This window comes from Geotrypetes seraphini, chromosome 3 (genome assembly GCF_902459505.1).
Source record: "Geotrypetes seraphini chromosome 3, aGeoSer1.1, whole genome shotgun sequence".
Lineage (NCBI taxonomy): Eukaryota > Metazoa > Chordata > Amphibia > Gymnophiona > Dermophiidae > Geotrypetes > Geotrypetes seraphini.
Genome location: NC_047086.1, coordinates 170,968,561 through 170,987,155, shown reverse-complemented (window position 1 = coordinate 170,987,155; position 18,595 = coordinate 170,968,561). Strand labels below are relative to the sequence as shown.

At 43.5% G+C, this 18,595-nt stretch overlaps 1 protein-coding gene across 1 annotated transcript; it reads left to right on the top strand.

The window, feature by feature from the left end:
- The first annotated feature begins 319 nt into the window (after positions 1–319).
- Positions 320–3,117, top strand: LOC117357660 (transcription factor 21-like). The gene is made up of 2 exons (XM_033938542.1): positions 320–870; positions 2,968–3,117. The coding sequence occupies exons 1-2, from the start codon at positions 424–426 to the stop codon at positions 3,055–3,057; spliced, it is 537 nt and encodes a 178-aa protein (XP_033794433.1). The 5' UTR covers positions 320–423; the 3' UTR covers positions 3,058–3,117.
- Positions 3,118–18,595: the final 15,478 nt, after the last annotated feature.

Genomic DNA, 18,595 nt, shown 5'->3' with positions numbered 1-18,595 from the left:
AGAGTTCCATTCAATGAAGGGACAGAAGTAATAGAGTTTTTTTTTTTTTTTCCAGTTGTAGTGATCTAAATTACAGTTTTAAATGGACAGTACCCCTGGCTCCTCAGACCCCCTCCCCCCCCCATGCGATGTTTCCAAGTGTGAGAAAGAATCGCAGGTCTGTGCTGGACAAGCCTCTAGCCAGGGAGGAATGGATCTCTACCACCCCCTAGGCTCCCCTGGGTCCCTCCCCTGTCTCTACAATCCCTCCCTGAGCACGCCTCTAAAGACTCCCAGATAAATTACTAGTGTCCTTGCCAAATTCCAGAGCTCTGTCTAACACAACCACTAGCATCAGAGAAGTTGTCTCCCAGGTCAGTTCCATCCCACCTGGCACTTAGTTAAAGACCCAGTGGAGGTCACCCTTGTGGCGCTCTAGGGACCATGTCCACTGGCTCTCTCAGTGATGTTGAAGACCTGCAAGAGCTGGAAATGCTGGAATGTGAGGAGATGAAAATGGATTCTAACAAAGAGTTTGGGACGTCAGAGAGTAATGAGGAGAGCTCTAACTGTGAAAATGGCTCTCCCAAAAAGAGTAGAAGAGCCCCAGGCAAAAGAAGGAAGGCGGCCAGTAAGAAGAAGCCTTTCAATGGAGTGAATCAAGAAGGGAAGCAAGTTCAAAGGAATGCGGCCAACGCCAGGGAAAGAGCCAGGATGAGAGTACTCAGCAAAGCCTTTTCGAGACTGAAGACCACCTTGCCCTGGGTACCCCCAGACACCAAACTTTCCAAATTGGATACTCTCAGACTTGCATCCAGTTACATTGCTCATCTGAGGCAAATCCTTGCCAATGACAAATATGAAAATGGCTACATTCATCCGGTTAATCTGGTAAGAGGAATTTTACATAAATTCATGGTGAAAGAGGATGAAATACATAGATTGCCCAATGCAATCTGAGATTAGGGTGACACTGTTCAGTTAATATCTTGATATTATTGCTTCAGGTTTGTAAAGATCAGATCAATTATCCTCTATGAGGGGTTGCTGAAAAGTTCACAGCCCAACTAACGAACTTCCTGAATTCTGAGCGTTATTTGACCACTGTAGCTGAAAAGAGTCTTATCTTACTTTGTTAAGTGCCAATTTGCAGAAACAAAATTCTGTGTTTCGATATAGTTTCAGATCTTTAATTACCACTACTACTATTATTAATTATTTTTTATAGCGCTGCCATATGATTCATCCATATCTACGTCATTTCTCTTTTTTCAGGCCTTTTTTTCAGCACCCTCTCATATTAACAAATATCAGAAGAGAGCTCGGTATACTGGATTTTGCCTCTTTCTTTCCCTTCTAGCTAAACTCTAGTTGATATAGAGAAGGAGGCAGTTTTCAGAGATCTGACTTCTAGCACAAAAAGAGACATTAAATGAAGTCTTCACACAGAGAGTGTGCTATTATGTTCCTTCCGTTGTAATTCACCGAATGCACTCAGTTTTATTAGCCAAAAAAGAAATATAATAATACAGAAATGTTATTTACTACCGTGAAATGCAGGTCAGTAATGGTGAATTCATGGAGTGGATCTGTATAAAGTCGTGTTTGTCCTGAAGATAACTTCTGAACGATCAGACTTCGTGGTACTGTAAAAACAATGTGTATTTATTTTAAACTCATCAGTTACATGGAGGGTGTTCGTGTGATTTGATTAACAGGACAGTCTAAAGTCAGTCTTATTGGGTTTTAAAAACATACTTTCAAGGTAAATGCCTCCTTTCAGCTTAAAAGAGCAAACAACACTAATTAAGAAACTTGAATGAAATAATAAAGAGAAAAGCTGAGTCCATAATTAAATAACATTCAGGGATTTTTTTTGGAAGGGAAAGAAAGAAATAATACATTAAAAAACCACGGATTAAGTATCATAAAAATTAATGTGCTTCTTGAAGCTTCAGTGAATGTTTGACCTGAATATTTTAATTCTGTGCAACAGACTGGATCTTATTTCGCATACTGACCTCTGAGACCCACTGGGTCAACTGCGGCCTTATCTAGGTTTGACATCAGTTTGTTTTAATTTGTCCTTTAGCCTTCTGACACTTTGAAATTCAAAGCATGCAGGCTGTAAGGTTAATTCAGATTTGTTTTAATTTATACAGTGTTTCTAAATAAAGGTAGAATGAAAATAATGGCAGGTCTTGGAGCTATTTTTTGACCAAGAGGATGATGTAGTAAGCTTTCTCTCTCCCCCCCACATAATCAGGGAAATGTCTTATGGAATCAATTAAACTATTTAAGAAACAACTTAAAAAAACTAAAGTCCCTTCTTTACGGTATGATACATTTTTAAACCAAAATGAAGGGAAATGAGAGCGGCACTGAACAGGAAGCTAAGAGCTTGATGTGTCTGTAGTGGTGTATTTGTATAATGATGTGCTACAATTCATAGTGACAAATACACAAGCAGATTTCTAGCACAAATACAAACCCCCTCTTTTACTAAGGTGCGCTAACCAATTAACACACGCTAATCGAATTAGGGCGCACTAAACGCATCCATAGACTAGCATGTACGCATTAGCATTTAACGTGCGCTAAATCGATTAGCGCGCGCTAATCGGTTAGCGCCCCTTAGTAAAGGAGGGCCAAAGTATTCATTCAAAGCTATCGAGATAGAGATAAATTATGTTGGGAAATTATTTTTGTACCTACTTTTGTCTCTGCCATTTACAAACTTGCCAAATGCATCCTCTTTTCGTAGGCTGGTATTATTCTGGTTCATTTTTTTTCTCTCTGCTAAAGAAATATGGGAAAAACCATTTACCTTGAACAGGTTTCTAAATCTCACTGTTTGTAGACTAGAGAATTGTACAGGAATAAAAGCTTATGAGATAAGATCAATTTTTTGTACAAGTTTTTATTTTTGTTATTTTCGGAAACTGACTGCACCGTTATAATACTATATATTTTTTTTCTTTCTGGCAGACCTGGCCCTTTATGGTTGCTGGAAAACCAGACAACGATTTGAAAGAAGTGGTGAACAGCAGTCGTTTGTGTGGCCCTACAGCGTCCTGACCCCAAGTCAACATGAAAGCACTGAGCATATAGGAAAGACAGTCTTAAGAAGAGGGAAAACCTATATGAAAAAACCCCCACCTCAGACTCTTTATCGAAAACGAGATTAATTCTGTATTCTTCCAAAGAAAAGCCCAAATGTACCAAAGAGGAACACACGAAATAAGCCAAAGCCCAAATATTTAAACTGTATTATCCTTTACAATTGACTGGAGGCCTTGCAGGTTCGAGTGCCATCTAATGTGTGCTTTTTTTGTATAATGTTCTCAAATGTAGAGTCATAGAAGCAGATGGCTTTGACAGTCATCTCTATAGAACAATCTGTCTTAAAGTTATATATTTTTTCTTTAAATGTGGTTTTCTTAGCTCTGTGAATAAATTTTCCTTTGTATAATGAAGAAATGCATATTTTGGTCATAATTGCTTTATTATCCTAAAGGTTTTGCCTGCATTGTGCTATTTATTTATGTTTTTCATTTTCTTCATAGAAAGCCACAGGGGAGAGGGTCAAGTAACAAAATCAGAAGATACCATGTAGATTTTCAGTTCAGCCTGTGCTTTCTCTTGCAAGCTGTTGTAGCCTGAATTTGCTGTTAGTTTACATGCATTTGTTTAGAAATGATACATGTGCTATACAAAGAAGTATACATATACATACACACATATGCCCCTCCCCCCTTATTCCCAGGATCATAAAGAGAAGTACATGGTTTTCCTGGGAATATTTCAGAAACCAAGGTCAGCTCTACCAATAGTGCAGGGATTCTCAACCCAGTCCTTGGGAGTCATCAAGTCAGTCTGATTTTCAAGATATCTACAATGAAAATGCATGAGATAGATTTACATACCATGGAGGTAGTTAGTGGCAAAGTACGGGGGAGGGGGGGACCATCCTGGGTACTGTCTTAGTAGGGGCACTGGCACGTCTTTGTCCCCTATGCCACGCTCGCGCCCTCCCTCCCCCTGTACCTGTTTAAAGCTACACCAGCACGAGCAACTTCGCCAGCCTGCTGCCCACGTTGGTTTGCCTCCTCTCTGCAACCACTTCTGGGTCACGGGGCCAGGAAGTGACATCAGAGGGAAGGCCAACACCAGCTTGAGCAGCAGGCCACAGAAGCTGCTCCCGCTGGCAAAGATTTAAAGAGGTACGGGAAAGGGGGGGGGGCACGATTGTGGCATGGGGTACGTAAGGAGCAGTGGGTGGAGAGGAGGGCGCAGCAGGGGGATGCCACTGTCCCAGGCACCTCCTACTCTCGCTATGCCACTGGAGGTAGTGCATGCAAATTTATCTCATGTATATGCATTGTGGAAATTCTGAAAACCAGACTTGATGTGCTCCGAGAACTGAGTTGAAAACTTTTGCAATAGACAGACTTGATGTCTGCTTAGTGTGGCAGGCTTCATGGTCAGCTGTGCAGTGGTAGCAAAATCTGCAAAGTAGTCCTTTACATCCCTATAAGTGGTGTATCTTTGATCTTCCGCACACATGCATGTTCAGAGTCCCACCACCATGGTCTCCTTTCTGTTTGGGTTCTTTTGCATTCCACCAGCAGTCTAGGTAGCTGGTGAAAGGGAAGAGTAAACATAGAAACATGATGGCAGATAAAGGCCAAATGGCCCATCTAGTCTGCTCATCCGCAGTAACCATTATCTCTTTCTCTCTCCGAGAGATCCCATGTGCCTATCCCAGGCCCTTTTGAATTCAGACACAGTCTCTGTCTCTGCCACCTCTTCCGGGAGATTGATCCATGCATCTACCACCCTTTCCATAATAAAGTATTTCCTTAGATTACTCCAGAGCCTTTCACCTCTTAACTTCATCCTTTGCTCTCTCATTGCAGAGTTTCCTTTCAAATTAAAGAGACCTGACTCATGCAAATTTATATTACGTAGGTATTTAAACGTCTAGGGAGTAGGGAGATATTGAACATTATGTGAAGTGGAGAGGGAAGGAGAGAGAGGATGGATATCTGGAGCAGGGAGGGGGTGGAAGGAGGAAAGAAATGTAGAGAGATACTAGATACCCAGTGGAAGTGAAGGGAAGGAGAGAGAAGGATGTCAGAGATCTAGATGGGTGACTAGGGAAAGGGGGATGCTGGAGAAGGGGGATTACAGAAGGGAAGATGCTAGAGGCCTTTGTGGGAGATAGGGAAGGGGAGATGGTGGACATTGCGTGGGGTGCAATGGGGGATCTATGGTAGGGGTTTGCAGCCAAACAAATTTCATGTACGGGAAAGATTGTGAGCCTGCCGGGACAGAGAGGGAAAACTGATTGAGTACCTGAATAAATGCATGTAAACCGTTCTGAGCTCCCCCGGGAGAACGGTATAGAAAATGGAATTTAAAAAAAAAATGTTATGTCATTTCCCATGTTTCTAAGAATGTTCAGTTTCTTCTTTTTTTTCATTATCTCTTCACAAGAGCAGTGTCATTAAGTGTACACGCTTTTGGAAAGAAAACACATTTTTTTGAAAGAGCACACACTGTTCGCAGAGTATGCACATTGTACACTATTTGCCCTTGTGCGATGGTTCATGCATGTATGCACTATTGAGAAAAAGTGCTGATTTCTCATGAAGAGTGCATACTCTTTGCAAATAATTTTCTACTCTTTCAAAAGAGTGTTAACTCTTTCAAAACTGCAAATTTTGTGTTTGCGTGTGTGTTCTGTTCATTTTTGTTTGCCAATGTCATGGAAAATTATTACAATAAATGCACATCCTTAGTGCATGACTGATGGTTAGATACCTTTAGAGCAGCCCTACCATTAGAGAGACTAGATATCTGCCTTTGGAGAAGCAGTACAGCAACAATACAGCTGGCAAAGCCGATATCGGTGATAAACCTTGATCAGCCATTCATCCATGTGCCCCAACCCTGCCCTGCCCCATAAACCTGCATCTCCTCTTCCTTTCTTTATCCCCCAGGTCTCCAGCATCTCCCTTTCATTAATACCCCTGCCACTAGACTAGCATCTCCTTCTCCCTGGTGTCCAGCATCTCTTTCCTTCCGTTCCCCAGTCCGTAGTGTACAGCATTTATATTTTTCCCTTTGTCAGCTGTTAGAAGTGCTCTGCCCCCTGGAACCTGCCTCTCTATATGGATGTCTAGTCTGACTAATAATAGGACTAGCCCTGCTTATGAAATTTGAAGATGCTGACAATAGTGCTTGACACCTTGTGCTCTGGTACTATCCTGATGAAGTACACTTCCCCCTCCATATTCGCGAGGGTTAGGGGCAGAGCTGGCCCGCAAATATTGAATATTCGTGAATAACTTTTGGGCCGGCTCTGACCCATCCCTGCTTCCCTCCCAGCATCTCAGATCTTACCTGGTGGTCTAGCGGGCTTTCGGGGCAGGAGCGATCTTCCTACACTCCTGCCCCGTGCAGATCACTCATAGCAAATGGCTGCTGTGAGTTCCCGTAATCTCTCAAGATTACAACGGGAACTCCCCGCAGCCATTTGCTATGAGTGATCTGCACGGGGCAGGAGCGTAGGAAGATCGCTCCTGTCCTGAAAACCTGCTAGACCGCCAGGTAAGGTCTGGGATACTGGGAGGAAGGCGGGAGGGAGGTGGGGAAGGTCCGGAATGCAGCTTTATTAAAAATAAATAAATCGCAAATAACCAAATCTGTGGATACTGAAACCGTGGATTCAGAGGGCTCACTGTATTGGCAAAACAGGGGCCCTTGTTAGGAGTACAGTTGACTCTGCTTAAGTGCATGCCCTTTGGACTGGGTCACATGCGCTTAAACGGAGTGCGCGCTTAATAGGAGTACCACTTGTTAGTCATGAAAAATTACAGTATGCTATAGTCAAATGCAATGAAACTTTTATTCAACCAAAATCACACTAAATACAATGTAATACGGTACAGTTGTAGAAACAGTACTGTTCGGTCTAATGTAATACAACTTTTTCTAAACAGACATTCTACTGAAATAATCAGTCATTGTTTTCTGCAAACAGATTGCACAATTCAGGCTGTGTATCTGACTACTGAATCTGTAAAACTGTCCATAGTCATGACAGCCATTTATCTCCAGATAACAACACAGCGTGTGTAGGGACTTCAGCGCGTCCGAGAGGGAAACAATCTCTGCAGGTAGACACGTTCAGCCAAAGATAATGATTTTTGTCCACACGACGCCATGGTACAGTACTGTAGTTCTGATAGTTTGAACACCTGGCTAGGCCTAGGCTGCAGTTCTGAAACACGTGGCTCATCTACGTCAGAACGTGTGATTGCATTTAACCGGAGTGAATGTGACGTGAGCAAATGGCGGTTGGACCTATAACATCTTTGCGCATAAGCGGATTGTGTGCTTATCAGAAGTGCAATTATCCGGAGTTTATGTCCATTGACTTTAATGTAAAAAAAACGGGACCATGGTGGTCACGTGCAGATAACCGAAGCGTGCGCTTAACTGACGTGCACTTAGGTGGAGTCGACTGTACTGATGTACTGTGTACTTTTGCTGCCTCAGGTGATCTTTAAAAGAGACATGCTGCATATATGAAAACTAAGTGCTTTTTGATTTTTTTTTGTTTTTGAATATTATATGACCACTGAATTGGATATTAGACATAATTGATATTATAATTGACACTGAATTTTAGTGGACTTTTTTTAAAGATCTTTGATGGTGATTTTTTTTTCCTGAGGATGATGTAATATTACTTGGCGGAGACTATAATTCATTTAGGTCTTTTCTTTGACTATTTTTCTGAGTTGTATAGCATTTTTGAGAGGTTTTGAATAACGATTTGTTGGGGGTTATTTTTTGTTGCATATGGACAAGGTTTGTTTTGTGTGATAAAGAGATTGCTCATATTTACAACTAATATGAAGTGGTACACTAGGGGAAGAATACATAATTCTATAGTAGAAATCTTTCTGGCCTGTGACACCATGAAAGGAACAAAGAATGATTATGCGAGAGAGAGAGAGAGAGCACTCAAAACCCATCAATGACATTTTACTATCATTTCACATATTTCCAAAAATCTTATATATGCTCAGCAGTGGCGTAGCAAGGCGGGGGGGGGGAGGGGGAGGTCCGCCCCGGGTGCAGGCTTAGGGGGGGTGCACAGCCGGCCAGGTCCGTAAAATTCAGCGGTAAATTTGAAACAGCTCCCTTTCTCCCTCCCTGCCCCTTACCTTCGTGGCTGCAAGTCTAAATTACTTTCTTACAGCAGCTGGAGTTGCGTGTGGCTGCCGTAAAGGTCATCTCTGATGCAACCGGAAGTTGCATCAGAGACAACCTTTATGGCAGCCATACAGCAGCCGGCTGCTGTACGAAGGCAGTTTAGACATCGCCAGCCACAGGGCAGGGACGTTTGTTGGATCGAGCCTGTTGTCCGGGGGGTGGGGGGGAGGAAGAAAGCGCCATGAATGTAAGGGGCAAGGAGGGAGAAAGCGAGGAAAGGTGGGTTGGAGAGGAAAAGACGCTGAAGGGAAATGGGTAAAACAGAGGGGGGAGAAGGACGCTGAAAGCATATATGGAAGACAGAAGGGGGAGAAGGACGCTGAAAGCACATGGGGAAGACAGAGGGGGAGAAGGACGCTGAAAGCACATGGGAAAGACAGAGGGGGGAGAAGGACACTGAAAGCACATGGGAAGACAGAGGGGAAGAAGGATGCTGAAAGCACATGAGGAACACAGAGGGGGGGAGAAGGACGCTGAAAGGACATGGGGAAGACAGAGGGGGGAGAAGGACACTGAAAGCACATGAGGAAGACAGAAGGGGGGAGAAGGACGCTGAAAGCACATGGGGAAGAGAGAGGGGGAGAAGGATGCTGAAAGCACATGGGGAAGACAGGGGGAGAAGGATGCTGAAAGCACATGGGGAAGACAGGGGGAGAAGGATGCTGAAAGCACATGGGGAAGACAGAGTGGGGAGAAGGACACTGAAAGCACATGGGGAACACAGAGGGGGGAGAAGGACGCTGAAAGGACATGGGGAAGACAGAGGGGGGAGAAGGACACTGAAAGCACATGGGAAAGACAGAGTGGGGAGGACGCTGAAAGGACATGGGGAGGAGAGTGGGGAGAAGATGCTGGCAGGGAAGAAGACAGAGATGCCAGACTATGGGGGGAGCAGAGGGAAGAAGATGGGTGCCAGACCAATTTGGAAGGGGGGAGAAAGGGAGAGGCACAGTAACAGAGCAAATGGAAGTGGATGGAAGGAATTGAATGAGAAGATGAGGAAAGCAGAAACCAGAGAAGACAAAGGTAGAACAAAAATTTTCTATTTATTTATTGCTTTAGGAGACATGTGTCACTGTTTCTGTGGTGTTGCATTGTATGCAGAGTCCAGCTTCTTGCTGGTTCAATTTAACCTTTGTATATGTATTTCTATTTTATCCCCCCTTTTACAAAACTGTGGAGTGTTTTTTAGTGCCAGCCGTGGTGGTAGCAGCTCTGATGCTCAGAATTCTATGAACGTCAGAGCTGTTACCACCGTGGCTAAAATCCACACTACAGTTTTGTAAAAGGGGAAAGGATTAGTTTGTGATGACATATTCCATACTAAGTGAAGGTGTTTTCTGTGTTCTGTGTGTTCAAAAGACATGGTTTTCTGTTAGGATTGACAGTGTAGGATTGATCTGTACTAGCCTGGCTTGATTAGTTTTACAATGGGTGTATTGATGTTGTACTGCTCAGTGCAGTATGTAAGATGCTGCCTTTTCCTAGGTACTCATGTGTGAAGTGTGGCTTGTTACTAAAAATCATGTTTTTTGTACAGATGGGGTGGGGGGTGTGTGCCAAAAATGATGGGCCCCGGGTCTCACATATGCTAGGTACACCACTGATGTTCAGCAAGATTTATTTCTCTAAAGAAACTGAAATTCTGTAATTCAAGCCTTAAATTATAAGATGGTGTGGGGAAAGTAGTTGTTAATTAGATATAAATTCCGCAGATCTAGTTTCTGAGAGCTTTTCCCAATAGAGCCCTGGGAAAAGACCGTTTGAAAACAGAACCCTAGGTATTAACAAGGGGAAAATAAAGACTTCAAATGACATCTTACAGCAGCTTTCAAGAAAGGGATTTCCTTCTGCACATGGTCAGCCGCCCTATCTGCAACTTACAAGGGGGTGCTAAAAAGTTCTCAGTCCAACCAACCAGCTTCCTAAATTCTGAGCATTATTTTGCCACTGTCGCTGAAAAGAGTGTTATCTTATTTCCTTAAGTACCAATCTGCAGAAACAAAATTCTGTTTTGGCATTGTTTCAGATCATTGGTTGAACCATATCAATGGCATTCTCTTCTCGGTTGGGCTTTTTCAGCACCCCCTGGTAAGCAACCTTCAGCCTTGCACCAACTTACCTTAGTGGGCGGACCATCCTCTTTCTGCAAAAACCAGAACGTTTGGCCAATTTTTCAAGACTGCTGCAGGAAAAATAGCTGTTTGGAAACACCTTCTGGGTGACCAGTTCAAATAAATCAGTCACACTTGCTGAGCGCTTCAGTGGGCAGTTCTGCTTTAATGGATCTAATCATCCTTCAGACCTCCATAGAAGATTCCTCCAAACCCTGAAGGAGCACAGGGAGAAATCTGCTGGCTGACATTTGGGATTTAAGTACTTTTCACCCGTAGATGTCTAAGTCCAGAGCTTCTAAATTTGATTCTAAACCATGTGTTTGTCCAATGCACTCTCTTCATGCCAAACTGAAGATTCCCTAACCTGGTCAAACTGAGTTTGACTAGTTCATACGGGCTTTTAATATAACATGTAAACAGTTTATTTCAAAGTGCTTAGGTTTAATACCTTGATCCCCCAAAGTTTCAGCTCAACATGTCCCCTTTGGGATCCATCCAGATGCCTGCCCAAATACCTGCTGGCGCCAGAGCAAATTCTCATGTAACAGATACCTGTCGGTGTAAAACCAATATTTTGCTTCCAGTGTAATTTTCCCTCTCCTGCCCCACAAACCTGCCTCTCACCAAGCCAAAACATCAGGAATTATTACGAATTCTAAGTGCACGGCCAGAGAGTTCTGGATGCAGTTTAATGGACTCGATGATTGCTATCTCACACATTTCTTTGGCACCCTGGATGGGTGATGATCTGGTTCTTCATAACGCCTGTAAAACCAACTTGCCATCAGATAAGTCTATGCAAGGAAAACTGTTTGAACTAACCCTTTTCCTGTAATATGTTTGATGTTTTTTTTTTTTTTTTTTAATAACTAAGGATGACTAGGAAGCATGAAAATGTGTTGTTTTTTTTTTCTCTTTTTTCAGCAAATTCAAAAGAATCATTCAGTTCAGTTTTGATGAGTTTCTGCTGAAAAAAGGTATAAGCATAATGTGAAAGAGGTATTATCTTTCCCTTTTAACCTCAGGGCACTGTAGATTTTTTTATTATTATTATTATTATTACTGACACCAAGAAAAATAATTTATTGAATAAGGTTTACTACATATGAGGGTGTGCTGAAAAGTTCTCTGCCCAGCCAAGAGGAGAATGACATGGATATGGTCCAATCAATGATCTGAAGCAATGTCAAAACAAAGAATTTCGTTTCTGCAAATTAATACTTAACGAGATAAAATAAGTCTTTTCAGCTTCAGCGGCAAAATAACACTCAGAATTCAGGGAGTTGGTTGGTTGGGCTGAGAACTTTTCAGCACCCCTTCATATAAGCCCCCTTCTTTGACTTTAGTAAAAAGGCTAATGAAAATGAAAGTAAATTGTTGAATTTAGGGCCCCTTTTACAAAGCCGCAGTAATGAGTCCCGGTAAAGCAAATGCAACAAAGCCCATAGAAATTGAATGGGCATCATTGCATTTGGAACCCCATTTATAACTCCATTGTATTATGTAACATCTTTCTTCTCTCATGTATTCTTTCCCCATGCTTCTCCAATTCATGATGTAACTTCCTTCTTCTTGCATTTTGTAATTCGCTGATTGTCTGCCTTCTTTCTATGTGAACCGCCTAGAAGTCAATTTGACTATGGCGTTATAGAAAAATAAAGTTATTATTATTATTACTGCAGCTTTGCAAAAGGGACCCTTAATTATCACATTTCTCAGTTTCAAATGAAATAGTGCTAAAAGGGGTTTTAACATGTATTAGAGCCATGGAATTGTCTTGAGCAGATCCCGTCATAGGAGAAAACCAGCTCTTTTAAGGGAGCCCAGGAAAAAAACCTCAACTGTAAAGTCAATGGACACTTTTTTTTTTTTTTTTGCCTCTGCTTCAGTTATCATAAGATGTCATTAGAAATCTATAGAGCTCAGCTTTTCAGCTAAACATATTTTGTCTTCTATAGTGTTTTCCAGCAGTGACATAGCCAGACAGCCAATTTTGGGAAGACCTGAGCCCCAAATGGATGGCCAGGAAATTTTCTCTCTGCTCCCACCCTACACCCCTGCCCCCTCCCTTGCTAGTGATCCATCAACTCTTCCAGTTCCTCAACCACCCCTCTCCCCTCCTGGTGTAGCTTTTAAAATCAGATCCAAACCTACGAGACTGTGGAAATCCAATGTCCTCGGACCTTCAGTTGTAATTTATTCAATTATTCTTGATAAAAACAATGACAATGAAAACACTATCCACATTTATCATAAAAGGACCCAACATGGGCCGTGTTTTGGCTAAACATGCCTTCCTCAGTGATCCAAAGTGGAGAGAAGATGCAGGACGCAAAGTTGCAGTGCTACAAAATTTGGACTTTTGAGTCTTCATCTTCTCCACATTTGTCAAAGACTGTATCATTACATCTTGAATCCCTTAGCAAGGTGTGTTTAGCCAAAACACGGCCCGTGCTGGGTCCTTTTATGATAAATGTGGACAGTGTTTTCATTGTCATTGTTTTTATCAAGAATATATTGAATAAATTACAACTGAAGGTCCGAGGACATTGGTTTCCATAGTCTCATTTGTAGGGATCTGTTCTTCTTATCCTGTGGAAATTCGGGTCTTCTTGTTTTTGCCGTACCTTTTAAAATCTTCACTTCCAGAGGTTGCTGGTAGCAAGCAGCAACTCACAGACGCTGTTCCCACCAACCCCAAAGTCCTCCCTCTGACACATAATTTGATAGAATCGCCTATCAATGAATTTCTAGGCGAATTACAAGTATGTATAAAATACAGGTAAAAGCAATACAAATATATAAATTACATACCCTGGAGGGAAAACAAACAAGAACATGAAGGCAAAAAGAGAAGAAGTACAATAATTATAGAAAAGAAAAACATATAAGGTTAACACAACTGGGTGTAGGGAGCGAAGGAAGAACAAAAGAAATGAATAAAAGAAAAAATGATTTCAGGTGAGTTCCACTGAAGGGAATAGACTTAGTAGATAAGGACAGGTTGTTCACCTTCTCCAAGGAAGGGAGAGCAAAAGGGCACCCTCTAAAATTGAAAGGGGATAGAATCCGTACTAACGTAAGGAAGTTCTTCTTCACCCAGAGAGTGGTAGCAAACTGAAACAGTCTTCCGGAGTCTGTCATAGGGGAAAACACCCTCCAGGGATTCAAGACAAAGTTAGACAAGTTCCTGCTGAACCGGAACGTACACAGGTAGGGCTAGTCTCAGTTAGGGCGCTGGTCTTTGGCCAAAGGGCCGCCGTGTGAGCGGACTGCTGGGCACGATGGACCACTGGTCTGACCCAACAGCGGCAATTCTTATGTTCTTATATTCTTAACCTCTAGAAGTGAGGCTTTTAAAAGGCACCCTGGGGGGAGGAGGTGTCTGAAAGAATGGGAGAGATGCTAGATCACCAGTGGGGGAAGGGAGGAAGAGATGCCAGGAGTCTTCAGATGATGGGGCTTGGGGATCCCTGCCAGTTATAGGGTGCACCACTGCTTGCTGGGCTTGTCCCCACTCAGGCCAAGTCATGGCTATGACTCTGGACTTTCAAACATCACATCAGATGCTCTGATCCTGACAAAAGTGGAAAAAAACGGAGACAATAGCAAGAGTAATGTGAAAAGTAAACCATTTTTCTTTGTCAAACGATGTTTGAAAGCAGCTAATGACTAAAACCAGCATTTTCTATGAGGAAACATTAGAAATTTGGGTTGGCAGTTGAATTGCCAGTAGTTCTGGCACAGCAACCAATATATTAATGCCTGGCAACTAAAATTCAATGCAAAGAAATGCAGAGTAATGCATTTGGGGATTAATAATAGGAAGGAACCGTATATGCTGGGAGGAGAGAAGCTGATATGCACGGACGGGGAGAGGGACCTTGGGGTGATAGTGTCCGAAGATCTAAAGGCGAAAAAACAGTGTGACAAGGCAGTGGCTGCTGCCAGAAGGATTCTGGGCTGTATAAAGAGAGGCGTAGTCAGTAGAAGGAAGAAGGTGTTGATGCCCCTGTACAGGTCATTGGTGAGGCCCCACTTGGAGTATTGTGTTCAGTTTTGGAGACCGTATCTAGCGAAAGACGTAAGAAGACTTGAGGCGGTCCAGAGGAGGGCGACGAAAATGATAGGAGGCTTGTGCCAGAAGACGTATGAGGAGAGACTGGAAGCCCTGAATATGTATACCCTAGAGGAAAGGAGAGACAGGGGAGATATGATTCAGACGTTCAAATACTTAAAGGGTATTAACGTAGAACAAAATCTTTTCCAGAGAAAGGAAAATGGTAAAACCAGAGGACATAATTTGAGGTTGAGGGGTGGTAGATTCAGGGGCAACGTTAGGAAATTCTACTTTACGGAGAGGGTGGTGGATGCCTGGAATGCGCTCCCGAGAGAGGTGGTGGAGAGTAAAACTGTGACTGAGTTCAAAGAAGCGTGGGATGAACACAGAAGATTTAGAATCAGAAAATAATATTAAAGATTGAACTAGGCCAGTTACTGGGCAGACTTGTACGGTCTGTGTCTGTGCATGGCCGTTTGGAGGAGGATGGGCAGGGGAGGACTTCAATGGCTGGGAGGGTGTAGATGGGCTGGAGTAAGTCTTAACAGAGATTTCGGCAGTTGGAACCCAAGCACAGTACCGGGTAAAGCTTTGGATTCTCGCCCAGAAATAGCTAAGAAGAAAAAAAAAAAAAAATTTAAATTGAATCAGGTTGGGCAGACTGGATGGACCATTCGGGTCTTTATCTGCCGTCATCTACTATGTTACTATGTTCATCTCTCCATCCTCTGCCTAGAAACCTTCCTCCCTCTCCCCTGTCTAGTTTCTCCCAATCGCTTTCTACTATTCCTGCCCATTATCCTCCCTCTCAAACGTCACCCCTACCAGCATACCACCTCTTCCCCCATCCCCCACCTGGGATGTAAAGCAATCTCACTCTACCTCTGTCCAGCTCATCTCTCTGTTCCATCTCCAACTCTATCTTCCTTACCAGGCAGGGAAAGATTAAGGAATAGGCAAACTAAACATTAAGAATGACACAGGAACAGATGTTTCCCTGTCCCCACAGGAACTCAATTTTCCCGTCTTGTCTCCGCGAGTTTTGTCGCTGACCCTGTCCCTACCCCATTCCTGGAAGCTCTGCCTTAACTGCACAAGCCTCAGACACTTATGATTTTAGTGTTTGAGGCCTGTGCAAATGAGGACGGAGCTTGCAGGAATGAGGCAGGGACAGGAAAACAACTTGCCGGGATAGGACGGGAAAAATGAAATCCCAAGGGGACGGGGAAAAATTTGTCCTCGTGTCATTCTCTACTAAGCATTCCTTCTTAGATCGTGAGATTAATACAGCCACATTGCAGGTGACATCATCTAACAGCTCCCCGACTAGACTTCTGCTCCCTCAAAGTCCAGAACCTGTCAAATTTGAGCTGGGCATGTGCAGCATCACCTGTACAAATCCCTGTCCTCAGTTTAGTTCATCCGCTCTCATGCACTGCTCTCTCTTTTCTCACAATATAAAACTAGTCATGGGTATGCACTCTTAGGCAGCGGAACACTGTTTTATTGGGGGAGGGGGAGGGGCAGGAGCTCTGCCCTAGTGCACGACCTCTCTGCAGCTCCTGAGTCCCCCACCCACCTCATCAAGGTGCTACAGTTTTAAATCTACAGCAGGCATCGTGCAGCGTCCACAAGCAGGCAGGCCTGCTGTTTGATGCTGTGTGGCGGCTGCCTGAAGATTTAAAGCATAGCACCAGGAGAAGAGTGGGCGGGAAGGATAAAACTGGCAACCAATAATTTGGGGGGAGGCCATGGCGCCTGTGGCCTCCCCCGTTCCGACACCTATGTATGCACTGGTCAGCAGCTAATAACCAGTCCTAGACACAAAGGGCTCCATAGAAGTATCTATAGTTGCTACTGGCCTGGCCATAAATCTGCTCACATCCCCAAGGGACTCCCTACATCTAGCCATAAGTGTCACATAAGAATAGTCATACTGGGTCAGACCAATGGTCCATCTAGCCCAGTATCCTTTCTCCAACAGTGGCCAATTCAGGTCACAAATACTTGGCAGAAACCCAAATAGTAGCAACAATCCATGCTACTGATACCAAGACAGGCAAAGGCTTTCACATATGGATTTTTCCTCAGGAAGTTGTCCAAACCTTTTTTAAACTCAACTAAGCTAACTGCTATTACCACATCCTCTGGCAACAAGTTTCAGAGCTTAACTTTGAATGAAATATATTTTTCCTCCTGTTTGTTTTCAAAGTATTTCCATGTAATTTCATTGAGTGTCCTTTGGTCCTTGTACTTTTTGAAAGGATAAAAAAATGGATTCGTTATTACCTTTCTTCCTTTCCCCATGTGCCACCATCTTTCCCTCTCACTCACACACTCATACCCAACAATTCTCCTTTTCTATTCCCTCCCTCCAGTCCCAAGTTAGTGCCCCTTTCCTCCCTTCCTTCTGTGTCCCATGTTCATGCCCCCTCCCTTCCATCTGTGTCAAGTTCGTGCCCCCTTGCCTTCCCTGCACGTAAGTAGCTGTACATAAGTAGCTGCCTATCCGTAGAAGCCGCTGCTGCCTCCGGGGATCCCGCCTTCCTGCTTGCCCTCCGCCACTGCCAGGGATCCCTCGCTCCCTGCCCGCCTACTCGTACCCCGCCCCCAAAGCCGACCCAGTTCTTGTTCGAGCCGCACTCGCTCCTACAGTCTTCAATGGCACTCCTTGCAGGGATGGCGCAGGCAGCGATTCACACACTGTACATGGCTGACCCACAAGCCTTTCCTCTGACATCATCTCTGACATTGGAGAGAAGATTTCTGGGTCAGCTACTAATGTGCAGAGTGGAAATCGTTGCCTGCGCTGTCCCTGCAAGGAGTGCCGCTGAAGACTGATGAAGCGAGTGCGGCTTGAACAAAAACTGGGTCGGCTTCAGGGGGTGGGGCAGGCATGAAGGCAGGGAGGAAGGAATCCCTGGCCATGGCAGGGAGTGGGCAGAAAGGTGAGATCCCCGGCAGTGGCAGGGGGAGGGCAGGAAGGCGAGATCCCCTGCAGCGGTGGCTTCTATGAATGTGTGGATATATCATCTGTGGCGGCCAGGCCGCATACCACCAACAAGTGGCCCATGTACCCCTAAGGGTACATGTACCACATGTTGAGAAACACATGTAGTAGAGCATCACACAGGTGTCTTAAGTCAGGCCCATAAGCCACTCTAACCACTATATTTGGGGCCACCAAAACCCTAAAACTCATATAGTTGCCACCTTCAGCCATAAGGTCTATTGGGGTGATAGACAGGTTGATATACTAGATTGTGGGGGAGTTTTGGAGGGCTCACCATAAATTAGAAGGGATTATTGTGAAATGCACTTTTGCCACCCATTATATGAAGTTCACATCAATGCCCTCTAAGTGCTGCTCTGTTGGCATGTCGGTGTGGCCTGTCTACATCAAATGGTCTGGATGTTTTCAACTTGGACATTTTTGTGGTCGAACATGGGGTATAAAGTTAGATATAAGGTTTGGATGTCCTGTCCATCTAGATTTAAAACTAGGCGATTAAAAAAAATATTTTGGACATCTAGTGGTTTGGCTTTCGAAAATGGATATTTCTGTGCTTCTGACTTTGGACATTAAGGCCCTGTAAAACGCATTTAGTGAGATGTGTACCTGGGCCTTTTTATGTGAAACTCATTACAGTATCTCCTAGGATGCTCCACTGCTCTGCTGGGATGTCTGTGTGACCAGTCTACTAAAAATGCTGGGCCTTCTTACATCCTATGGCTTATTTTGTGCGATTTACTTTTGGACATATTTTTTTTTCAAAAGTGGTTCAAAATTAGATGCACTGAGGACAAACACATCTCAGATGTGGCCATTTTCAAAACTAAAAGATGGACATTCTCTTGTCTGTGCATGCTCCACAAAATGTCTAAACTCGGCTTTAGATGTCACATTGAAAATGCTCTTCCATGGATCATAAGCATCATGGTGCATTTTATAAGGTAAAAATTGACTAGAGAATTGAAAATCATTGATTATTTTTCTAACAAAACAGTATGTAACTGTTAAAAATTGGAAAGAAGCTGGATATCTGACTGATAAAGAATATGATTTTTTTTTATATGTCCCTTTTCCAAACATACCTGTGATTTATGCAGTACCAAAGGTTCACAAATCGCAAGACTCCACACACATCAT